A 25,778-nucleotide genomic window follows, 5' to 3' on the forward strand; every position below is an offset into this window, starting at 1 on the left:
ATACCATTTTGTGCACATATTTCTATGCAGTGTGTTGTAGTAACATTGACCTTCACTACTAACTGTGTTAGCATGGTAAAATTGCACGATACACCTGTTTACTAAGCATACTGATTAGCATGCATTTTGGTATGGCTGTGAACTTTTTTTTAATTTTGTTAATCCAAAACTTTTCTCATCGGCAGTTGTAAGTGGCTGGAAATATCAACGAGTTAACGGCTGAAAAATTGCCATTTAGCTAGCTCTTGTACACTTATAGTAATCTCTTCCACAGCATGTCTTATATCCTGTCTTCCTTCTTTCTCCCCAACCAGTCGCAGCAGATGGCCCTGCCCCTCCCTGAGCCTGGTTCTGCCGGAGGTTTCTTCCTTTTAAAAGGGAGTTTTTCCTCCCCTGTTGCCAAAGTGCTTGCTCATAGGGGGTCATATAATTGTTGGGTTTTTCTCTGTATGTATTACGCTCTACCTTACAATATAAAGCGCTGTATAAATAAAATTGAATTGAACTGAACTGAATTGATAAATAAAGGAATAAACACAAAATTATACCACACAGTGAAACGTCTTTTGTTAAATTTTGTTTATTTGTTACCAGTTTGTAGATCAGTATACTTGGTTACAATCTGGACATCTGTATCAGACAGCATGGGATTAATTCCACGTAGTCCAATCTTTGCCAAGTAGGTTACAGTACCTCAGGCAGGTAACATTATTAGCTATTATTAGGATAAAGTTTAAGCAGCTGAAATTCTATCAGGCACAGGAACATTAATCTGTAGCTGTTAAATCCATCTGTTAACTGTTTTAATTTCCAATGAGCACAATACTTTTTTTCTCCAAGTCTGAAATTATTGTTATGCAAAGTAGAAATCTGTCAGAGAAACCTTACACTTGTTTTCTGCCTGAAGTCTGAAGGTTTTACAATAGAGCAGAAAAGGAAATGTTTTTTTTGACAGTGCTAATCTCTTCTGAACCACAGCCGCTTACTCTATGATTTAATCGGCATGAAAACGTTGAGCCCATTTTGCTTGTTAAAAAATGAAGCACAGGTTGGGAAAATCAGATTTAGCTTGACAGCAGAGATCAGGTTTCCACTGCATATGCTCCTAATCTGTATTTGGGCTACCTGTTAAGACTGTGCATTAGCACAAAGGTAATTGGATTTGGCAGAAATAACCCCATATCCTATTTTGTAGCCGTTTTTTTTTCCTTAGACATCATTCCAGTTTGGAATTAGACTGTTCTGAACCGCTGACACTCACGTATGTGATTGATGTTGTTTTAATTATGAAATAAATTTATGTGAATAAATATTTAGAACACCTGCATGTTTCCACAAAGTAGCACCATGAAACGTGCAGGGGTACTCATATAACATGACTTAGCCACCCCTCTGATTGGAACAAGGGTTTCTTCAGGAATGAGTCTTCGTACCAAAATATGAATTCTAACATAACATTACCACATGGGAGGCCACAAGCCTGTATACTCCTAGTGCCCAGATAAATGGGGAGGGTTGTGTTAGGGAGGGCATCTGGCATAAAATCTTTGCCAAACCAAACATGCGGATGAAGAAGAATGAGATTTCCATACCAGATCGGTTGGGGCTCGGGTTAACGATCATCACTAGAGTGCCGGTGGAAACTGTTGGCCAAAGACAAAGGAAGAGGGGAGGTGAAGGTGTGTTTGGAGGCAACACGAGAGAAGGAAAAGCAGGAGTGAGGAGGTGATTGTGGGGCCTGGTTCTGCCAGAAGTTTTAACTGTTAAAGGTTTTTCCTTCCCATTGTCACCAAGTCTCATCTGATTGTTGGGGTTTTTCTCTGGATAGTTGTAAGGGTCTTTAAAATGCAATTTAAAGTGCCTTGTGAGTTGGCACTAAAAAAATCTAAATGAAATTAATTGTTTTTTCCAGTGCCTTTAACATCATCCAATCACTTTTGCTGAATGAGAAGCTCCTCGGGATCAGTGACAGCACTTCAGCTGTCTCCTGTTTCCCAAGGCTGAAACCATCATTGGTCAGAATTTGGATGCGTTCAAGTCTTTGAGGGGCAGGAGGTCACTGAACAAACTGCTCTCCATCATGGACAACCCATCTCTCCCACTCTACACTACTGAGGCAGCAGAGCTCACTGCCATAAAGAACCCTTCAGGAAATCACTCCTACTGTTCTCCAAGAAAGTGTACAGTAACTCTTCCATCTGCGACGGGTGAAGACACCTGTTAGGTATCAGATTCACCCCTTGACCCCTGTGATCTCTAGAACTCAAACACATCCCGGCCTGTCTGGGCCTGTTGGCAGTGCGACAAGTTTAACACCTATTGGAAAAAGAGGTTAAGTGTCTTTAAGGACTTCACATGTAGCTTGGGTCCCAGACTAAACATTTGTTTAAAGGAGACATTGGCCACAACTTGAACAAACAGCAATCTTGAGGAATCTTTTCAAGCATTTATTATGTTTCATATGACTGAACCAACAATCAGAGCTTTAAGTATACATCTTTATGTTACAGTACATGCCACTGCCTTTTCCACATATAAAAATAGAAATAATTTCTTCTAAAAATTCAACACTAAAATTCAAAGTGTCCAGCTCAGTTCAAAGACTAAAAAGGTCACTTTATAGCATCATATATTTATATAAGTTGAGCACTCCACACAGCAGTAGGACTACAGCTAAAGAAGCACTAAAGTTGATGTCATTCACAATCGGCAGAAAAGCAGTTTGTACTCATTACACTAATAATTCAGTGTGTTAGGGAAAACCTATGATTTAAGTAAAAGCCACTGTATACAGCCAGTTAGATACGGACACATTTCAGTCTCATTGGGGCTAAAATAAATGGAGCTAGCATGACTGTGTTACAGTGGATTCTGAAATGATTGCAAAGTGTGGTACAAGGTGCAAAACATTAAAACATTTGCATAAAAAATTAGTTACCAAATCAAGTCGCTTAAAATAAAATTTGTTTTATGTTCTCATTAGTAACAAAAATGATTCAGAAAATAGCCGGAGCTCGTTTCACTCAGTGAAAATAAATCTTTTCTAAAACCCAATTGTCTGCTTTCATTCTGGATCTACACATAGGACACATCACAACTCTGTCATGTGAAAGGAGAAATGCTGGGCAGCATAGCAAACAATGTGGTCACACAAGTAAGACAGTGGGAGGACAAATCTCAGACAATGACTTTTCCACATGCACAGTGAGTATAGCTATTTGTAGAAAGTGAAATGTGACTCTGGGGAAACGATTCTTCACATTTAGGCCACATGTTACATGAGAATACCTCCTACAATCTTCAGACGTCACTGCACTTAGTCAACACGTATAGTGATCTAAGAAAATCCAAGGAGATTACATGGAACATGTTGGCTTTTTCATAAAAGTCATTTTTGTGACTTGTTCCAGTTTGTGAAACTGAAAAATTGTACAATTAATTTATTAATCAGTCATTAACTACAGGTGCAGTGGGTGGCGTCTGTTGCAATTTGACTTAAAGCTAACAGTTTCACTACTCTCTGACTTTACTGTGGTATCAATGTTCTCATGAAACCAGCCCATCAAAGAATGTTCAACTACTCCTTAAAATTGTAAAATTGCAAACTAGTTTCACAGATACAAAAATCAGCATCATGCAGGTGTCATTCAAACTTCTCATTTCTATTTAAGACAGTTTCTTTGCAGTACTTATGCTGGTTTACAGATACAGTCTGCTCATTTCATGCATGCCAATGCTAAGTATGCAGGACACAAGAACAACCACAGGTGAATGTTAGTGTTACATAATCGAGGACGAGCCACCTTCTTCCAGCTTCCTGCTATTCAAGGCTTATTTTCAATTAACAGTGAATTTCTTACATGAGAGTGCAGAGAATAATCCGTTTCTTCCTCTGAAAATCACCTTAAGGACCTGTGAGCAGGTGAAGACGTGAATGTGGGTCAGTTTCAGCTCATTTGTTCTCTCCTCTTCTGCCAGAGAAGCTAGCATATTTATCATGTTCCGGGGAAAAAAAACAAACAAAAAAAACAAAACAAAAAACAAAACCCAAACCCCTCTTTTACTTCACCACAAACTGCTCTACTTAATGTTAACTATGCAACAGTAACACCTGGAAATCCTAATAATATTTAGTAGCAGCTAAGCTAAAAACTACTTTGTTAACTCATTTTAAATCAGGGATGCAGAAAACTCTCAGCTCCATCAAAGCTCGTCTCAGTAACCTAAAAGATTTGGTACCCTACACCCTCAGTTGTGCTGTGAAGACTTTTCCGTAAACAAACGACACTGTCCTTAACCAATTGTCTCACTCCGCGGTACACTAACCAACAGGAGCACACTAACCAACAGGAGCACACTAACCAACAGGAGCACAATTGTAGGGACACTGCAGTGATGGGGCAACCCCCCCCCCAAAAAAAAACCAAAAAAAAAAAACAAAACCCTAAGAATCTATGGATACACCATCAGCAATTCCTGCTTTGCAGGTCCTGCAGTGACAGTCAGTTGGGCAAGCTGCGCCCGTCTCTCAGTGGAGACACGAAACACATCAGACAACGAGCCCATTTCCATCTACCCTACAAATATAGACAAAAGTTTAATGTGAAGCCAGCATTAGGGTGTTACTTGTAACTAAATTGATTTGATGCGCTACGTCTTGACCTGACTGAGCTTAGCAAGTCACAGCAATTACATGATTAATCAGAGCAAGTAAATCAGGAAGTAAATAAAGCACCGACACAAGCTGGCTCTGTGTGAGGGGTGCTTGAGTTTTCCAGTTCAGTTCATTAGTCATGTTTCTTATTTTATACAGCTGATTTTCAGGTTAGTGTGAGTAGCTGATTAGCAGCACTGCCAGCTCTGTCATCTCTAAGTCCCTCTAAGAGTGATGTACTAAAAACAAACAAACATTAAAAAAAACAAAACAAAAAAACAACAGTCAGTCCAAATTAAACTGGGAAGAACATTTTGCCTCCAGTTATGTCCCACTTTCTCTGCTGAAACCTTTTCCAATCAGACTGCAGGGTCTGTAAATGTAAAAAAGCCCAGTCCAGGGATTTAGCATAAAGAAATGCAGTCACATCACTTGCAAAGCAGCCGGTGGCAGCCATAGTGTAAACAGTTTGCCTGTGTGTTATCCTCTGCTCATCGATGGAGGCATTTGCAGAAATTATCTCAACCACCTGCTGTGCTCCCGTGCTGTTTGGGTGTGAAAAACCTTTAAAATTTAATGGAGAGACCTGAAAACTCATTTGTTCTGTGCTGTGACTTTTCTATTCTCAGGTTTAGACCCTCTCCTTTGTAGAAGGTGAATTTGCTTCATTTTAAAAACCAGACTGATCTCCAAACTTACAGGCCCATGCCTCCAAAAACAAACAAACCACAGGAGCCCGTCCTTGGTGAGTGTGGCCATAAAGAAATGCAATTTTCATTTTTTCTAATTCTCAAAGGGTCATCTACCAGCTCACTCAAGAAATATACAAGACTAAAAATATATGAACGCACACATCTAATAAAAACCACTAAAAAAAGGAAAAAAAAAATACAATCACATTGCTACGTCATTCATGTCTCTCCTCATCACTGACTACTTCATTCTGATAAAGGGAGGTGAGGAAAACTTGTTGATGCACACAGGAACAGAGAGGGATTCTTGTTGTGGTTATGTACAGGTCTAAACAAAGTGACCCAGACACTACTTTACAACATTCACTCAAAGGGAAGCACAGTCTGAGGTAAAAAAATCTGACTTCAACACAAAGCCTTTTAAAAACAAGTGAAATACAAATGAAAACTTCAGCTGCGTTGGACATGAACGTTTACCAGGATGGACAGTTGACGAGTTTCAGTCTGCGTTTGAAGCAGACAGCCGAGCAGGAAGAAAACAAAAGAGGTTTCATCACAATACGTTGATGGTGGCTACTGGTGATGGGCTAGTGTGAGTATGCTCCACCGATCCCACAGCACGGTTCAGTCTATGAGGAGGTGCTGTAGGAGGACATGCTCCTGCCCGCCTTACGTTCATAGTTCACCAGTCGCTGTCCAACCAGGTACCTGCAGGAGGGATGGAAACAGTTAGCTTATTTGTTAGCTCTGCAAACAATTTAAAGAGCAGCATGGAAGGGCACACCACTGACTAGCTAAGATCTTTCCTCGTATTCCCACTGCAGAGCTACAACTGCACTAACACGCTAGTAGGGACAACCCTGGAAGCCGTGCAGACATTTTACACTGTTTAATTTTATGTTGAAATATTTTAGGCAAAATAAAAAAAAAAAAAATGAACCACTATAAAAATATATTTTTTTCATGGCGACTTTAAAGTAAAAGGTTTGACTTGAAGACCAACGGCCTCCATTTGTGGTTCGTGTAAGACTGTTTGCAGACAGGTGGCATGCAGAACAGCGGAAATCTGCTCACAACAAAAGCGATCACAGGGAGGTTTTATGTGCAGTCCTGTGAGACAGATTTCATCTAACGACAGCAAGCAATGTCCCACGACCACTTGCCAATGTTCATTTTTCTGTAGTAAACAGTGGTTGCTATGGTTACCAGTGGTAACCAGTCTCCAAGCCAATGTAACTGAGGCCTTAAAAGTTGTCTTCTTGGAAAATAAACTTCTGTGTCGCTCACACCTCCCTACTCTCTCCTTCAGAATTACTGATCAGCTTTACTGATCAGAGCGTGAATACGCATCAATGAATTCAAACATGACCCTGACCAAACCTTTTTCCTGTCAATATTTGACAAACATAAATGGAATCGTGTTTCCACACCAAGGTTCCGCTACTGGATTTTCTCTGAATCCTACTAGAACACAGAGCCCCCCCCCCCAGTTTATATAATAAAATAAAAAATATATATATATAAAAAAAAGTATCACCACTACTCACTTGTCATTTTTGATGTGTTCGTAGAGGCGTTTGAACTGTCGTATCTGAAACGACAGGATGGCCAATAGGATGAAGACCATGAGCAGGAACGGATAGATTCTCCTCTCCACAAGTGTCTGCATCTCTGGCTGTACTCCTACATACAGAGAGAGAGAGAACAAGCAGTGAAACAGGAGCTGCTGTTTGGGTCGTCTTCAGGAATTGATGGGCTATAACAGAGAGGGTGAGGTAAGTGCCAGAGAGCAAGTCACTTAACATTTGTCAAGAGTAAACATTGAGGAAAGACTAAACCAATCAGCTGCTTAGAGAACAGCTAACAGTTTATTCCCAGGAGAGGACTGGGAATTCTTAATTGACAGGTTGTTTAAATGCATGTGTTGTCTATGTGAACATCGGAAATCCCTGTTTAAACCACAGCTACCTTTTAATAGGCTTTGCATAAAAAGCAGATTTTAAATGCACCCTGTCTAAATTAGTGAGGCTCTGCCGGTACCCTGGCCTCTGTGCCTGAATTTTGATCAGTTTCTAATTTAATCAACAACCAACAACATTTATTTTCATTCTCAAAGTTGCAGAGTCTCAGTCTGCTCTAAATTTTCAGTATCAGCAAAAGTAATAGGCAGAGGCCTTAAAGAAAGAAGAGTTAGAAGGGCTCATTTTAGACTAGAGGATGAACTGAGGGGCTACACTAAAGCTGTCCCTCTGATGACCTTTAACTTCTGAGTACATCTTGAACTGTGAATCATCTAAAGCTACTCTAGCGGAGTCCAAGAATGAGTATAATAGGTCTACTTTATGGATCACTGCTATCTCAAATGCTATTATATCTAGGGAAAATGACAGTTCATTACTAATAATCATAAAATAATAATTATGTCTAAGTTACACAATTTGGCCACAAGTTCATTTTCTTGTATTACAGAGAATTATAAGAAATACCACATAATGTAAACATAAAAAAAGAAACCTGTTCATCTGTACTGCACAGACTGACTGTAAAGGTTTTGGCTATTCCCTTTAGAAGCCCCCACTCTGCTTCCATCTACCCAGCATCCTCATCTGTCACACCAACCCTCTGTAGTTAAGGAGGAATCCTTAACTACATCTATGACACTTATGAGTTCTTCTTGTATTCCTTCGTCTAGTACAGGTGTGGGGAAACTACAGGCCTCAAGGGCCGGTGTCCTTCAGGTTTTAGATGTGTCCTTGATCCAACACATCTGATTTAAATGGCTAAATGACCTCCTCAACATGTCTTGAAGTTCTCCAGAAACCAGGTAATGAACTAATCATTTGATTCAGGTGTGTTGACCCAGGGTGATATCTAAAACCTGCAGGACACCGGCTCTCGAGGCCTGGAGTTTGACACCCCCTGTTACAGCAGGTCTCCCTTTCACTCTTCCTGCCATCCTTCTGTCACAAATCACCCCTCACATTCGTCTGCACCCTCTCCACCCTGCCTGCAGTGTTCTGCCCCGTCCATTGCTTTGTATTGACTTCAGTTATTCTGAAATCTTCTACCTTCACATTTTCACCTTCTATGCATTTTGTACCTCTCTCCCTCCACCTGTTCCCTACTCTCAGTACAGATCGCAATGTTGTCTGCAAAAATAGTCCCTCAAATCTACCACTGAATTGCTGTCCTCATGTACTGCACCACCCTGAGGCACTCCCACAGTTCCTCTCTTGGCACCTTATCGTATGCTTTCTCTGAATGCACAAAGACACAGTGTAACTTCTGACCTTCTCTGTACTTCTCCAGCAACACTTTCAAATGGTAAATGGCCTGTATTTATATAGCGCTTTACTAGTCCCTAAGGACCCCAAACCGCTTTACATATCCAGTCATCCACCCATTCACACACACATTCACACACTGGTGATGGCAGCTACATTGTAGCCACAGCCACCCTGGGGCGCACTGACAGAGGCGAGGCTGCCGGACACTGGCGCCACCGGGCCCTCTGACCACCACCAGTAGGCAACGGGTGAAGTGTCTTGCCCAAGGACACAATGACCGAGACTGTCCAAGCTGGGGCTCGAACCGGCAACCTTCCGATTACAAGGCGAACTCCCAACTCTTGAGCCACGATCGCCCAGTCGACTAGCCAGTCCCCCTTTCAAAGCAAACACCACACCTGTAATGCTCTTTCTCAGCATGAAGCCATACTTCCACAGCATGTCTTTTATCCTGTCTTCCTTCTCTCACCCCAACCGGTCGCAGCAGATGGCCGCCCCTCCCTGAGCCTGGTTCTGCCGGAGGTTTCTTCCTGTTAAAAGGGAGTTTTTCCTTCCCACTGTTGCCAAAGTGCTTGCTCATAGGGGGTCATATGATTGTTGGGTTTTTCTCTGTATCTATGAAGCGACTTATGTTGTGATTTGGCGCTATATAAATAAAATTGAATTGAACTCCTGCTTCTTAACCCAGCTTCAGCATCTCTTTCCCACAGCCTCACAGTGTGGCTTATCAACTTGATTCCTCTTTAGTTACTACAGTTGTGCACATCAGCCTTGTTCTTGGGAAAAAAAAAAAAAAAATCAGGACAAGTCTCCATTCTTCAGGGTTCCTCTCATTCTCCAAGATTGTGTGTTTTTTTTTTTTTTTTTAAATAAACCCTCCAGTGGTTTTGGTCTCCCTCTCTTTGTACTCTTTCCATCTGCATCCCGAATTATCCTGACCTGCTGCTTGATCAATCTAGCTTGCTCCCTTTGACTAGCCAGTCGATGCAAGTGCTTTTCTCTTTCCTTAGTGTCCAGCTTGACATAACTCACTATAAGCCTTTTCCTGTGTCACCTCATTCTCAATGCAATGCTCCTGTTTACTTTCTTCAATTCACTGAGTTTCACACTTTATTCATCATGAACCACTTCCTTTGAACACATTTGTGTAGTAGATTCTCACCACACACACCATCTTGCAGTCTCCCAACACAATTGATATTAAAATCTTAGAGAGGGGGTATAATTTTTTCCCCCCCCCCAATTAGGCCATCTCCTATTCCAATTACAGAAGGAAAACTTTACCAGAAACATGAATACACCAGAAATCAGTCCTCTAAACACTAAAAAGTGATCTTTGTTGTGTACACTAAGATACAAGAATATCCATACATCCCTGAAAGACAGACATTTCAAGCAACATACCTAACAGTGGTGTAACACCTTTAGAGACTGTGTAGGGCAAACAGAGACATAGCAGCAACACACAGATGACTGGGGCAGCCAGCCTACGCACAATGAAATGGAGGTCAATATTTCTGATGCCGTTAGCATACACCTGCAGGAAGGAAGGAGGGAGAGAGGGAGATCAGTTCCTTCATTCCAGTGTGGGAAAACAGGATTTTATCAGTTTGATGATACTGACATTTTTGCACATTTCTCATCTGCATTGTTTAAGTGTTTATTCGTTATTTTGACTGCAACTTTGAAGAATGCAAGACTGACCTGCTCAATAACGGTTTTAAGCCACCATTGAGGGCCCATCAGTGTTATAGCAGCGATGATTTTAGCATGAAGCACACCCAACGCCCAGTCCTGTCACACAAAGAGTCAGTACATAACCAGGACACAAAGACACCATCGCAAAATATCATCACGTGAATGCTTCTAATGTTGACATGCCAACATCCTCAAAACGGACACAAGGTGTTGATTTGTTGCTGTGATTAGATCAATTCATTTAACATCACAAGCAGCATTAACAAGAAAATAAAATGGTTGAGAAGAATAAAAATAATGCAGTAACTAAATCCAAGAAGTAACAATTTAGTTCACCATTTAGAAATTTATTCACATTTTCTTAGGTAAGTGTTCCTACCTGCCAGGGGTAGAAGAGAGGCGTCTGGACTAGTGGCACTCTGAGAGGAGCAACAATGACCAGCTCAAACAGCAGACCCAACAGCAGAGGAATTACCGCAGCTAACAGCAGGGCTACCACCACCGTCTTAAGGATCTGTTCCCATCAGGACATCACACCCAATCCATAAATCAGAATACAACTTGCCACAGAACAGCTGAGAAATGATATATTTGCAGTCGGTGGGACAGAAATCCACATTACCATGAGCGTCCACTCGTGGACTTTGAGCATGATGACTGTCCGTCCCTGTGGCATCCAAGACAGCAACACCGTGGCAGCTCGAATGGACAGCCAGCAGACGTATAGACCGCTGGCTGCTGTGTACAGCTCATGAACCATGGCACTGCCCATCCAAAAGGACATCAACCAACGACCCACGAACACTGAGAGAGAAGGAGGAGAAGGTGGAGGGGGGGAAAAAGAAAAAAAAAAAAACAAAAAAAAAAACGACTAGCTGAAAGCTAGGGCCAGGAGACATCATGTACACCAGCGGTCCCCAACCACCGGGCCTCGGACCGGTACGCGAGTTGTTTGGTACCGGGCTGCGAGAGTTGAGGCTCAGGTGTGAAATGTATAGTTTTCAGGGTTTTTAAATCTGTTTTCAGCGTTATTTTGTTATCGTTTACTCTGTTTTCCTGGGTCTTCTCACGTGTGTTATGAATAAACCTTTTTTTCGGTAACGGTACTAGTTTTATTTTGTTGTATTTATCCGCGACACCTTAAAGGCCGGTCCATGAAAATATTGTTGGGCATAAACTGGTCCGTGGCGTAAAAGAGGTTGGGGACCGCTGATGTACACGAGATAATTTGCCTGCTTGCATCTTACCTGGCAGTGTGAGGCAGATCAGACTTGCTAATAACAGTGTGACACACATGAAGACAACCAACAGAATGATCTGAACAAGAGGAAACACAAAACGGTTAACATTCAATATGAGCAGAGGCTTCAAAAGTGACAGGACTCTTGAGATGAGCACCCACCTTCATGGGGAAGTTGATGGGCCGGTGGTACGGCTGGAAACCAACGGGGCCACCCTGCTGCAGAATGGCCTGATGGGCAGCGTGAAGCCCTTCCCCGAGGCCCGGGATCCGGTTGTTGTTAACGCGACCAGGATGGTTATTTTGTTGGTTGTCATCTTCTTCATGGTCTCCCAGCAGGTAGGAGTGAAGATCACTGTGGGAGAGCCATTTGAGCAAATGCAGTCTTTTATTACAGTGTATGAGACTGAAGACAAAAACTAACACACACCGTGGTCTCTTTGTACGTCTCGTTGTTTCATTTCTCCAAATTACCACAGCCAAAGGTCATCATAAAAAGTCAAATTGGTGCTTAAATGCTTCAGATTTAAATTGGCAGTGTGTGCGAGTGTGTGCATCTCCAGCCTACAGCACATATCCAGCTGTGAATGTCCAGGCGTGGATGAGGCGCTTGAGCCACTGGCGAGTGTGGCCCTGCTCCAACAGTGCTGGCAGAACCACCTGAAGCAGCAGCAGCTCCAACGACAGCTCACTGACCGGGGCGTCACTGCAGAGGAAGAACACAAACCAAACTCGTTTCACGTCACAATGTACACATCACGACCTTTGAGCAGTTCATTTTCTACAGATTTCCCATTTCCACAGTTTAAGTGCTTTAAAGACAAAGATAATGTGTATTTTAAATTATGTCAAGCGCTAGATCCCAAATCATGTTCTTGAAAATGTAACTGGATTATACGGTTTCTTTAATATAGTTAATCAAAATAGGAACTGCAGTTATAACTAAACTCTACAGTTTTCATCACAGACGTCTAACATAACATGAAAACTAGACACTGCTCCTCAATTCAGACCGACTCATTATCGTATCCATTATGATTAGACTACAGTCATCACAGTACATTTTAAACGATGACCTGGATGACTGAGAACCTTCACAGACATTTAAAACAATGACATTTATCAGATCAAAAGCGTTATTGTAATAACATTTAGCTGTTAGAATATTTGGTATGCAGAACAGAACATTGTTGACTGACTGCAAGTAGCACCCAGGGGTCTTTTTACAGTGACTTAGGAAAAAAAACAAAAAAACAAAACAAACGTAAACTCTGCAGTTTGGGGTCATCAATAGTTTTCAGAATTTCAAATGTTTACTCTGTACCTATAAAGCATGACATTGTAGGGAAGAAAGTTTGGGAACAGCAGCTTGATGATTCTTATAGGAAGCCAAAGCATCAGGAGAACAATGGAGCCAAACACCACCTGAAAATGTGCACACACACAGATATACATATGTAAGTCAACAACAGCATTAAATCATCAAATTTCAGAATGGATGATGGATCATTTAACAAAAAAAAAGAAGAAAAAAGAAAAAAAGAAAGAAAAAAGGGCATTCAAGTGTGTACAAATGTCTTATGAGAAAACATCTTATGACAGTTTGATTGCCGGGTCAGTTCAACCAAACATTAGGAGTGTTGAGATTAATGGATACAGTAAACAGATTTAAAAGTCAGGCATTCAACAGACTACACTTTAAACTCAAAAATAATGTCAAACTCTGAATCTCAGTTCCTGTGAGTCTCTTACTAATTTGTACAATTCCTACACAGAGAAAAATGTCAGGACTACCATGTACAACACTGCCTGACATGTTTACACGACATTAGCAGCTTACAAAATGTGCTCCGATAACTAAGTGCCTGCTACGCCACACACTTTCCTAATATTTTAACAAGTTGATGTGTGCTAACAGTAAAAGAAGAGCAGCTCTCTATAAATGAAGTCATGTTGTGTGTCATAACCAGGTGTATGTGTCTATACACGTTCATTAAAAGTGTCATTAGAATTAATATGATGCTGTAGTAAGCAATGCCCGGTCTGCGTCATCTCAGTAAAAAGATTATCCTCTTTGAGGTAAAGCCAAGAAGTATGCCACAGCTTCATCGCTGCATTAGTTATGCTTTTCTGGAATAAACCTGTATGTGAAATAGTGGAAATAATCAACCTTGTATCGTTTTTTGGTTTTTTTGGGGGTTTTTTTTTTTTTTTTTTTTAAATTGCTACACTTCCTAAACCCTGAAAGGTTTGAAAACTTTGAATGGCTGGTTTATTTGTGCAGATCAAGAGAATATTTATTTCCATAAATGCAACGGAAATAAATCCAAATTTAATTTGCTCAAAGCACTGAGAAAAGAAACAATCTGCTAACTTGAATGAATTAGTCTGACAGGAATTGGGCTGAAATTGATCTAAAGAGCTGAACTGAATGCATCTGTGTGTGCATCAGAGCTGTGGCAGTAAAGAAAAGTGAATATTCAAAAACAGATGGAGAGAGAGAGTTGCTTCTGATAAGTACAATGTCAACTGACAGAATAGACATGGGTTAAAAATAACACCTCTGATGTTGGCTATTTTTCCATGTAATCTGTGTGTTCAGAGGGGTGATGTTAAAATAACATATTGTCCAACAAACAAGAGTCCACTCAACTTCACAGTATTAAGATGGCAGGGAGGCAGAAATCTCAAAAACTTTAAAAAAAAAAAAAAATGTACAAAGCACTTTGTTTTCATTTCCCTACAGCAAATATTTATCTAGCCATTCCTATGCTTGTATATGCGCTCATACACATTTCTTCTTTTTTCAGAGACTAAATGTAAATCTGATTATTGTTCAATTCAATTTAAATAGCGCCAAATCACAACAGTCGCCTCAAGGCGCTTTATATTATAAAGCAGACCCTACAATAATACAGAGAAAAACCCAAGAATCATATGACCCGCTATAAGCAAGCACTTTGGCAACAGTGGGAAGGAAAAACTCCCTTTTAACAGGAAGAAACCTCCAGCAGAACCAGGCTCAGGAGGGGCGGGGCCATCTGCTGCGATTGGTTGGTGTTCAGTCACGCTTCAGGTTAAATGTAAACTGGAGAATGTTTGACTGACCACAGAGAGTATGAACCTCCGCAGGTGTCTATAGATGGGCAGGTGGATCATCTCTTGGACTGGGTTAAAGTCTGGATCGTTCAGGTTCCTCAAGAACCACAGCACACCTGGCCGGAGCACCTGCACACAGCATGAGGGAAATCTCTAATTTTTTCAGAAAACATTGTTTGAGAGTTTTCCATGTCACTGTCCGTAACAATCCACTTGCCTCTCTGAGCAAAAGGATGAAGGAGGCAAAGTAGAAGACGTAGACCATACCGACCAGCCAGTGGAGGAACATGGTGGTGCCAGGAGCAGAGTCAAAGCTCTGCTCCCTGTCCTTCAGAGTGGCATCAAACATCTCCTTCAATAGATGAAGACAAAGGTGTTTAAAATGTGACCAGCTATAAAGCAGTTTTTAGGAATTGTAGCATTCTGAGCATTTCACAATTTAACATTGTTTTTCCTTCTTGATCAAGTTGCTGCACATGCCGTCATTGTGATGCAATCAGTGTGTTTGGCTAGTCATTAAAAGCCAGCATGCGACTGTATCAACAGGATGAGCTGAGCTAACTCTGCATGTTTGTCTTACCAGTGAACAAATGTCGAGCCACCAGCCGCAAATAAGTGGGAACAAGCCTATCTCCATGGCAACCAGTAGGGACACCTGCAACATAGAAAACACTTGCAATTTAGCTTCCGTTTACAAGTAATCATAATTTCACTAATTATTGTTTCAGCTGAAAGCTTTGCTATTTAGACAAACAGAAAACAAAAACCAACACAGAGTGCTGCAGCGCTCTATTTTACCTTGACAACAATGTAGCAGACACCCAGCAGGCGTCTGGACCTCTGGAACTTCACTAATGAAGCCAGGGCCTAAAAGAGGGGCAGTTAAGGACTCACAGAAAGTTTGACAACCTGCACTTCTTAATCAGCACTATGAAACAAAGCCTCATCTGAGATACAAACAGCTTCAAGCTAAAGATGATCAATAGTTTCTCTTAAGGTTTTTTAGGACTGTGCTTAAAAGATGGCCTTAAGACCAAAAACCTCTCCTGATATTCACAGAAGTCCTACTGTAGCTAAATAATACCCCCCCCCCCCATTTTGTGACATTTTAGGTCGCATATATCCAAAAATATACGACGTTCATCAGGATTTGTAGTTACCCTATAGTATGTAGAAGTTAGATTATATTCATGTTATAGGACAATACATTTGATGAGGATTTAAATAAGTGGATAAGTTAAGAACTTATAGCAAAAATATTTAATAAAAACTGGACAAATTGTCCTTGTAGCAAACATTACCAAGTGATAAATCAACTACACTCTTAGTGTGTAAGATTCAAATACTTGTATTAGGTCAAGGATACATGGCAGACAATAAGGACTCCAGCCAGGAGGATGTACCCCAGTATGGTGGTGATAAGGCCGTGAAAGTGTGAGGCTTTGAGCTACAACCAAACACAAGAAATTCCATTAGTGTAGGTCAAACTCATGGTACAGTACAGTGTTCTAAGTGTACACGTGTGTCCTAAGCACTTACATAGTCTTCAAAACCAAGTCCAACCACTGAGAAGTGACCAATGTGATATGGGCAAAATGCTAGAGAGATATACAGAGGGTGTATTAGAAGTGAACCCATGACTCTCTCATAATGTACTCATCATAATCACATTACTCAAACATACTGGGACTCACCAAAGACCAGAATGAAGAGTGTGTTGAGAGACACCACCCAAAACACATGTTCCTATAGAGGACACACAACAGAACTCCAGCTTTCACTTTATGAAAAGGTTTATTTTGAAATTCAGTTAAACTATTATTTCAAACTTTTAAAAGCAACTGCTACAGATCAAGTCAGCTCCATCATCCTGAACACCTTCCAACAAGATCAGGTGGCTACGCATTATTCTGTATTATTTTTAGTGATTTTAAAGGCTTTAAAGTGGTTTGAAAAACAAACAATGAATCAATCATCAATCTACACTGAATGACTAATTTTGGCAGAGAACATTTTAAACAGTGCATAAAATAGTGTCAGAAATGTAAATATGAAAGAAAGATGTAGAATTACCAAGAAAACTAGGGAACCATCCAGCCCCAGCATCTAGAACATAGTACAAAGTACTCGTTAGAGTCACCATTTAACACATTCAGGTAGGGGTGCAACGATACACAAAATTCACGGTTCGGTTCGATACTTTGGTGTCACGGTTCGATATTTTTTTCAATACAAAACAATGTTCATACCTTTTTAATTTGTCATTTATTAAATTTATAAATATATATTTTAACTCAAAAGTACAGTTTGTAAATTTAATCTTGCTGAAACAACAAAGTAATAAAAAATAAATCTATCAGATCGAGAAATCACTCATCTTTGGAAAAGAGAGTTTATTACAGAGAAATGGCTCTTTCCAAAATAAAAGCTATACTATAACGCTTCTTCTGGGCTATATTCTCAGCAGCATATTAAACATATCAGGTCCCCATAAGGAGAATCACGTGCTAACGGCTGTCTAAATGACTCGGGTAAAGTTTGTAGCATGCGTGCTTGTTGTTTTTGTCTGCTTCCACTTGCACTAGGATGATGTCAGCGTAAATGCGCAGTCATATTCATTGCATTCCCACTAGTGCTGTCAGCGTTAATCTCGTTAAAATGACACTAACGCCATACCGCGGCAAATCTCCATGGTGGGGGCTGGGTGGCGTCACCACGTTAACGAGCTAGCTGCGCTAACGCACTAGTTCCCACCAATGTAATTGAGCATTGCGTGGCACATCCGACATACTCTTTTACTTTTGTCCATGACGCGCTTACCATCAGCATCATGCTTCACATGAAAACCAAAATAGTTCCAAACGCCGGATCTGAATGAGGGTGGGGGAGGTTCAATTTCGGGTAGCGTTGAGGCAGTTGCCATGTTGCAACGAGCTTAATTTATGTCTTGCTAGCTTGCACTGCCCTCAGTGAATCTGTACTCGACAGTGCAGCTGAGGCGGAGTAGTCGAACACAGATCCACTGAGCGCTCAACACAGACAGCATCGTCAGAAGAAAAGTTGATAAAATAAATAAAATTTTTTGTATTGTTCGATACATATGCGTACCAAACCAAAAGCACTGTATCGAATGGTTCAATATTGATACGAGTATTGCAGCACCCCTAAACTCCGGCTAATTAAAAAAAATAAAATAAATTTAAAAAAAATAAAAATCATATATATACACACACATACGTGTGTGTGTGTGTGTGTGTGTGTGTGTGTGTGTGTGTGTGTGTGTGTGTGTATATATATTTATTAGGGGTGCAACGATATTCGTATCGATATTGAACCGTTCGATACAGTGCTTTCGGTTCGGTACGCATATGTATCGAACAATACAAAATTTGTAATTTATTTTATCAACTTTCCTTCTGACGATGCTGTCTGTGTTGAGCGCTCAGTGAATCTGCGTTCGACTACTCCGCCTAGGCTGCACTGTTGAGCGCAGATCCACTGAGCGCTCAACACAGACAGCATCCTCAGAAGAAAGAGAGCAGGGCAAGCTAGCCAGACAGAAGTTAAGCTCTCCTTGCAACATGGACCTCCCCCACCCTCATTCAGATCTGGTGTTTGGAATTATTTTGGTTTTCATGTGACGTATGACCCTGAAGGTAAGCGAGTCATGGACTAAAGTAAAACAGTATGTTGGATGTGCCATGCAATGCTCAATTACATGGGTGGGAACTAGTGTGTTAGCACAGTTAGCTCGTTAACGTGTTGGCCGTCTAGCCCCATGCACGGGGCGATCGGCGGTAGCTCGTTAACGGAGATTTGCCGTGTTGTGGCGTTAAGGTCATTTCAACGAGATTAACCTGAAAGCACTAGTGGGAACACAACGAATATGACTGCACATTTATGCCGACATCATCCTAGTGCAAAGACAAGTGGAAGCAGACAAGCAAGCATGCTACTAACTTTAGCCGAGTCATTTAGACAGCTGTTTAATATGCTGCTGAGAATATAGCCCAGAAGAAGCGGATAGTATAGCTTTTATTTTGGAAAGAGACATTTCTCTGTAATAAACTCTCTTTTCCAAAGATGAGTGATTCCTCAAACAGATACAGGGCTCGCAAAGTCGCTAGCCCGACGTCCCGGTGCTAGCGATTTTTTCAGTCGGGCTACCAAAATCCATCTCTTCCCTGCCCGTCGGGCTATTGTAGGAAGGAAAAATATATGTCAATGCTTTTGCATTCTTGTAGCTGGGTAATTTTGTCATTGGCATCGGTGAGCCACTGTCAATATGTGACATATTGAAATCGCGTTTGAATTTGCGCTTGTTTTTTTGCTTTCACTTTGCAATCGTGCGAACTGTGTATAGAGAGCGACAGCACTGATCTGTGAGTGATGATAATTTGTGCACCAATTCCTCTGACATCGTCTTATTAATCGTTAGCTTACTATGCAAACATGACAAGTGAAATCTCCCGCAGCTTAAACATGTGAGAGGTTGATCGCGCAGAGAATCGCTGAGCTTATGTGAGTGCGTGTGTAAAAGCAGCAGGATAAGACAGGTCAGGGTGAAGAAGTGACAGCCAAAAAAAAAGCTTACCACAAAACGGAGAAGTTATGACAAATCAGACTATAAGGCAAAAAGAAAGTGCAGCTTTATGGTTTCATGGACAAAAGAATTTCTGTGGCTGCAATATGACGAGCTAAATAACCAGGGCTGCACATAAGTGGTCCGCAGGTGCGCATTCGCTGTCAAAATAAAAAACGCGCACAAGGGTTAGGGTTAAATTTAAAAACTGTACTTTTGAGTTAAAATATATATTTATAATTTTAATAAATGACAAATTAAAAAAGGCATGAACATTTTTTTGTATCGAAAAAATATCGAACCGTGACACCAAAGTATCGAACCGAACCGTGAATTTTGTGTATCGTTGCACCCCATATGTGTGTGTGTGTGTATATACATATACACACACATATATATATATATATATATATATATATATATATATATATATATATTATAATAACAATAGTAATCTAAAACAGCCCTTAACAGGTGTAGTTTCAGTCACGTGGCTTTACGGAGCAGAAAAGAGAAGAAAAATAGATTACAACCCTCTCCCAGGTCAGCTCCTCTGCTGCACGGTCCCACTCCAGTGCATTCCAGTTCAAATCTTCTGCAAAGGAGAACACAGACCAGACAAACACTAAGAAACAACAACAGCAGCAGTGAACCCTCTTCCTTCCCTTATTACACAAGTACATAGTACTGAAGGGCTGGACTTTATCTTTAAAGTCATACCCAGACGCTTTTGGAAACCCCTCCAGTGTGCATCATCATGTGTAGTAAAGGTAGTCCAGACACATCATGTATTAAAAATATGATGAAGATAAAAAGGTGGCTACGAGGCACTCAGGATACTGAACAGAATTCAGCTGGAGAAGTAGTAAAAGTGCCGACTTGTCCTCAAAGAGCAAACATGCAGCTGAAAAAGGAAACAGCCAATCATGTTGTTTCTCTGACACACATGTGCAGTAGAGGTTGGCACATCAAGTCCCCATTGTAGTTAACATGTAAACAAATACATTTTTTAAAACTTTCCTAGTTTACTGTAACTCTAATGCAAATTAGCTTTGCATTTATTCAGTGCAGAGAGGCTGAATTTGCTGACACCCTCGATTTAGTGGTTACTGAAGCTGTGAGGATCTGTATCAGAAGTATAACCTGCAAAGAAAAAACAAAACAGAAACCCATTTTGAAGCTTTAGGGCAAAGACAAATATCTAAAGCTGGTTTTATTAGATCTAGCCTGCGGCTTTTATGTCCCTGTGACCACAAAAATCAATACTGAGGCTCTCTCCATTTATTTAGATAAGAGCTTACAAAAAACAACAACAATAAAACAAAAAAAATAACCCAAACCCAAAGGCCTTCCAAGGACTTTGTAAGACTTAGTACACGTCGTGCTGAAGGCTTTTCAAACATTACTGATTCAAAGCCACAAACGTCCAGAACCACTCATCTGTCAAGAAATAGTAACGGTGCCACAGCAGAACAGCAAGTGTTTAAAACAAACACATTAAAGATAACGTTCCGAAAAATGCTCGCCTACCTTGTCCTCCATCATTGGCATCGGCAGCATCTTCATCCCTCCCTTCATCATCCTCTTCTTCCTCGTTATCATCCTCCCCTTCATCATCATCATCATCATCATCCTCATCATCATCCAGTTCTGCCTCATCATGGTTGCCAGCTACATGCACGTTAGCAGGCGCCAGCCCATCTGGACCAAGCTCTGCAGGATTCTGGGCAGCTTCAGCATCTGCAGGATCCTGAGCATTGGCTGCAGCGTTACCGCCCACACCCTGTGAATATAATGAAAGACATGACAGTTCATTAATAAAACCTGCTAAAAGTTAATAAAGTAATTTTGTGCTTATGTAAGCTCAGTATTTGAAAAACAGAAAGTATTTTAATCAAACTCCTGTCTTGGGGTCACTATGGAGTTTATATCCACATTGTCCAGATGTGACCACTAATGTTTGGGATGCAAAATGTGATTCATCACTCCATCGTTATCACATTAAATATTCACAGGGAGCTTTGAACATCATTAACGGGCTACTGTGTTAGAATGAGACACATGTACAACCCGAAAACACAACACCTCTGGCCAAATCTGTCTGCTGCTGTCAGAGATTATAAAATGTATGATTTTAACTAGAAACTGTTTTGAGCGTTAACTAGCAAACTTTTACAGATATGAGTCTGTTGCTATGCCAACCATGTCAGAGTAATGGTAAACTGTAGCAGGAAGCTAACAGAATTTAGGAAGTCTTTATCAGCCCCACTCTTGCTCTGATTTAAAGAGGATGAAAAAATAAATTAAAACAAAAACAAACAAAACTCACCTGATTAGCTGGTGCAGGGCCGTTGGGCTGATTAGGAACCAGTGGGGGTTGATTTTGCTCTAACCACTGAGGAGCGCCTCCATGCACAATCTGCTCTCTGAGCCACACCAGGCTGATGAAGGCACATAGTGTGCATGTGACCACAAAACAGCCTTGGAGGCAGTCAGCAAGCAGGTTTTGCCTGTGAGAAGGAGACATGGCATCAATTTTCAAAAAACATTCAGATTATTTAAGTAACACTATTTCTGCCACTAATGAGATTTTGCAACCATTACAAAGAAACATTTGACAGTCACTGACGAGATATTGTGTTGTTGGGATTTTGGAGGACTGCAGAGCAGAATGTTTGCATTGGACAAAACCAGTTCCACATTTGCTGTCTGTTCATGGACATGTAGATGGACACATTTGGAGGATGAAAATTACACATAAGTTTGAAAACAAGCAAAGATGCAGCACTGTGAACAGAGAGGAAAAGAGCAGCACTGCACCACACAGCAGAGCTAATTAGCATGCACGCTACAAAGCAGAGAAAATGTCAGCGCCCACGAAGAGGTCATCACAAGCCAAAATCCTATTTTGGCTTGTGATGGCGCTTGGACCAACTGAGACTGATTTAGGGGATTTAGTGGAAAATATATTGGGGTTCAGAATTTGCACCTTAAAAATGTTGTTGACATCATTTAACGACTGAATCTTTGAATTTTAACAGACTGTCAGCAGCCTGCATTTAAAGAGCGACTTTATGAATGAGGAAAAGAAATAAAGTGTAAATCAGCTGGTTCTGGTGCAGTGGGAGGGAAGGAGTCTGAGATAAACTCAGAAGTAACAGTCTTTCTGGAACAGAAATTTATAGTTTCCCATGATCTCTGGGTTATTCAGAGTTGCTAGTGACAGTAGTTCAGCTTGATTGAGAGACAGAGGAGAAATAAAAGAAAAGGGTACGTTTTATGAACAACATTCAGGTCAAACTAATCCAAATGACGAAATGTGAAACATGCCATGCATTCTTCTGATAGGGCTGTGAGGAACATGAGAAGAACACAAAATAAATAAAAAGCGTTGGGACGCACTGATTTAAACAGCAACACTGTGCAAGCCATAAAGAAAGCAAAGTACACGACAGAACAAACGCAGCTTGACTTTGTGAGAGAGGAGGCACAAAACCAAAAGCAGACACTTACGTTGAAAGCATATCTAATGGCAGGGTAAGGAGAGAGCTCACAGAGCCGGTAAATAAACACTTGTAGATACGACCTGTTGGGAAACACAGAATGAAAGCAAAATTGACGGGGAAAAAAATAAATAAATTAAAAAACAAAACAAAACAAAAAAAAGCCCCACACACAAAACCCCCAACATGGCGATCACTTCTCAACTAGTTTATAACTAAAACCAAACTGCTTCAAATTTGTACATTTATGGTGTTACATTTCACGCTGTGCTGAACTGAAACATCTAATTAGAGCACATGTGATTTATTTATGCTAGTCAAACATTAGCCCCTTTGGGTCCACAGAACTATTTGTTTTCAAGCATCTTTTTTTTTTTTTTTTTTACTGGTTGTACGTTTAGTCAATTAACCAATTCAAATGTTTTACCTCCACTTAAAACATAAAATTTCCCCAAATCTTTATTTCACATTTGATACTGTGGTTTCATATGCAAACACTGGGAAGTGTGTTAGGACATGTTCAGGTAATGGAAAGCTTAATAAATTTTTTAAATCCTCTTATGTTTAGAGTAAAATTATTATTTAAATATACTGACAAATAATGAAAGTAATCGTTAGTTGCAATTCCAAGATGTGGCTTACATGCTGTGAGCGGTACCACACCTAGCCAGGCAAAGGCCACCAGTGTGTAGTGGAACCAGTATCTGATGGCTGTTCCAATACTGGTGACCAGCCCTGCAAAGATGTCCTGCACAGGCAGGCGAGATGGCATGTCTGGAGAATAGACTGATGAGAAGAGCAATACAGAAATAAATTGTCAGATAATAACTGGGCATTTGAAGGCACTAACAACAAATGAATGCAGTCTTAAGACATTGAATGATTTGATAAAAACAACTTACTTGGTGTAAATGCAAACCTGTGTTTGCATAATTCACAGTATTCTTTTCTACTGTGTTTCAGCCACTGCAGTAAGCTGTGAAAACAAAATGAAACAGTGAATTTACCCATGTCTCACAGAGAATTGCACAAGAATCTTCCTCAGTAGTCTCTGAACATGTCCAGGGGTATCAAGGAACAAGATGTTAGCACACATCCTTAAGTCCTTAAGCAAGGTGGGTCCTCTGTGGATCACATTTGTTTTTCCAGCAAATCCTACATTAATTAACCTTGGTAAGATTGCGATCTGGGGAATTCTGAGACCGAGTCAACACACTGAAACCTTTTTTTTCCCCCCATACTTTTAAAGCATTCTTGAAAAACGGTTGCAGTATGGCAGGGCAAATTACCCCTTTTGAAAGAGGCAGCTCTAGATTTATTTATTTTTAAATAGATGACCAAAGCAACATCCACATGAAAGGCAGATCTTACAGCATCACAGTGAGACTGCCCCCCTCCAAAAAAGACAAGGTCTGCAGGATAAATCCAACTGTTTGCAAATGTAATTGGAAATTCACATCTAGTAATTTCTGTGGACTGCACAACCACGTGCACTTCCATGTGACCAAAAACCAAAACCTGCAAGCCATGAAAAGCAAGCGAAAAAGAGAAAACCATAAAGTTTTTACATGAACATCTTGCTCACTCGCATACCATTCCTGATGGATGAACTTGATGCTGCCGGTGCAAACACAAGGGTGGTAAAGGGGCTTGTCCTGGGTCCCCTCTGACCGACATACCCGGCAGATATCGGCTGTACAAAAGGCACACAGTGATAAGAATCTGCATAGCTAAAGACAGTCTGGCAGTGCTTTTTTTTTTTTTTTTTTTTTTTAAACAAACAAAAAAAAAAAAAAAAAAAAAAAAACACCCCACCAAACATATACTGAGCCACACTAATAAACACATGTGAGCCGTAATACAAAACTACTAATACCTTTCTACAAAACGCTAACAGTGTACATGTGTCAGGACTGAGTCTGTGCATTGGATTCGTATTTAAAGTGACTGTAACAGTATAGGTCAGACTAGGGCAAACTGTAAATCCTTGGATTATCAGTGTCACTGCATGACAAAAATAAAATGACTATAATTAGCCCAAGAAGTAGGAGCATGACACGAGTTAGGATACCACCCTTAGCTATATATATTTATGGTATATCCTTCAATATGCTAGTGGCTAAAAACAATTTCATTCTCGCTCAGGGAAAATATAATGGGCTTGTTTTCTGGAAGTCCAAATATACTATAAAATGCAGGCTTTTGGAGTATGTCGAGAGCATTCGTCATAATAACAATTTCTCTTTAGTTGAACTCGCAAAGTTGTGAATGAGCCTTGTCAAATGGTAGCCTAAATGCGCTAACCTGCCGACCTTACCAACGTACCGCTAGCTTATCATGTCATACTGTTCGGTACGCTCCCATAACGGTTTCAATGGCTCAACTTATTAAAGGTTAACTCATAATTAGATAATTTTGCGTGTGGCTTCACTGTGAATTGGACTCCCTCTACAATTTCTACGTTGTAAACACTATCCAGTGCCCATGTAATGCGTTCTAGGATTTCTGGTTCCACATAGACATGACAGCTTATAGGGTGTAAGCTAATGCCAGCTAGCTGGCTGGCTAACGCTAATTGGCTAGCGGTTTCTCTACTTCTGGAGAACCTTTGCTGAAGTTTAAGACAACGGAGTCGTGGTCGTTGCTACCAACAACAGTTGAGGTCACATGCAAAGTCAGCATGAATGACTTTACCATTTAGCGCTAAGGTAATCAAGTTTGGGCATTAGCTACCTTCCTCAGCGGTGTCCATCTTGGCTGGCTGCTAAAGCAGCCCTGCTCCACAGCAGTCTGGATTTAAGCAGTCCGTGCAGCAGCGATGACTGCCGGCTATCTAGATGTAAACATTTCTAGAAAGACTTTTTATTTCAGTGCCCTGTTAAGTTTGACGTCATCATGCGTTTCAAATTAAATTCAGCTTGTTTTACTTCATGGCTCATCAGCTAGCGGTACACAAAACAACAAGTGTTAATGTGATAGTTTCACCACTAGATGGCAGCTCCGCGCAACAAGCCAGTTTCCCA

The 25,778-nt window shown here is 40.7% G+C and overlaps 1 protein-coding gene across 1 annotated transcript; it reads right to left on the reverse strand.

Moving 5' to 3' along the window:
* Nucleotides 1–2,416: 2,416 nt before the first annotated feature.
* On the reverse strand, nucleotides 2,417–25,747 carry LOC146648688 (E3 ubiquitin-protein ligase MARCHF6-like). Its single transcript, XM_085388156.1, has 26 exons — nucleotides 25,489–25,747; nucleotides 24,349–24,448; nucleotides 23,658–23,731; nucleotides 23,398–23,541; nucleotides 22,766–22,838; nucleotides 21,582–21,762; nucleotides 20,783–21,035; nucleotides 19,786–19,847; nucleotides 16,744–16,776; nucleotides 16,365–16,416; nucleotides 16,210–16,268; nucleotides 16,037–16,117; nucleotides 15,469–15,537; nucleotides 15,251–15,325; nucleotides 14,888–15,022; nucleotides 14,680–14,799; nucleotides 12,896–12,996; nucleotides 12,140–12,277; nucleotides 11,734–11,926; nucleotides 11,579–11,648; nucleotides 10,954–11,135; nucleotides 10,711–10,845; nucleotides 10,338–10,427; nucleotides 10,038–10,170; nucleotides 6,894–7,029; nucleotides 2,417–6,054 (listed from the first exon to the last, which is right to left on the reverse strand). Exons 1-26 carry the CDS (start codon nucleotides 25,505–25,507, stop codon nucleotides 5,976–5,978), a joined length of 2,787 nt encoding a protein of 928 aa, XP_085244282.1. The 5' UTR covers nucleotides 25,508–25,747; the 3' UTR covers nucleotides 2,417–5,975.
* Between the last annotated feature and the right edge of the window lie 31 nt (nucleotides 25,748–25,778).

Source organism: Rhamphochromis longiceps, linkage group LG18 (assembly GCF_057381845.1).
Source record: "Rhamphochromis longiceps isolate RC_006_pf linkage group LG18, R_longiceps_female_GT1.1, whole genome shotgun sequence".
Classification (NCBI taxonomy): domain Eukaryota; kingdom Metazoa; phylum Chordata; class Actinopteri; order Cichliformes; family Cichlidae; genus Rhamphochromis; species Rhamphochromis longiceps.

What these genes read in the sequence shown, in the direction of transcription:
- LOC146648688 (XM_085388156.1), bottom strand. An exon ending in TGTGGTACCGCTCACAGCAT is followed by an intron (nt 22,839 to 23,397) that starts GTAAGCCACATC and finishes GTTTCCCAACAG; the next exon opens with GTCGTATCTACAAGTGTTTA. An exon ending in TTCACAGCTGGATATGTGCT is followed by an intron (nt 11,927 to 12,139) that starts GTAGGCTGGAGA and finishes GCTCTCCCACAG; the next exon opens with TGATCTTCACTCCTACCTGC.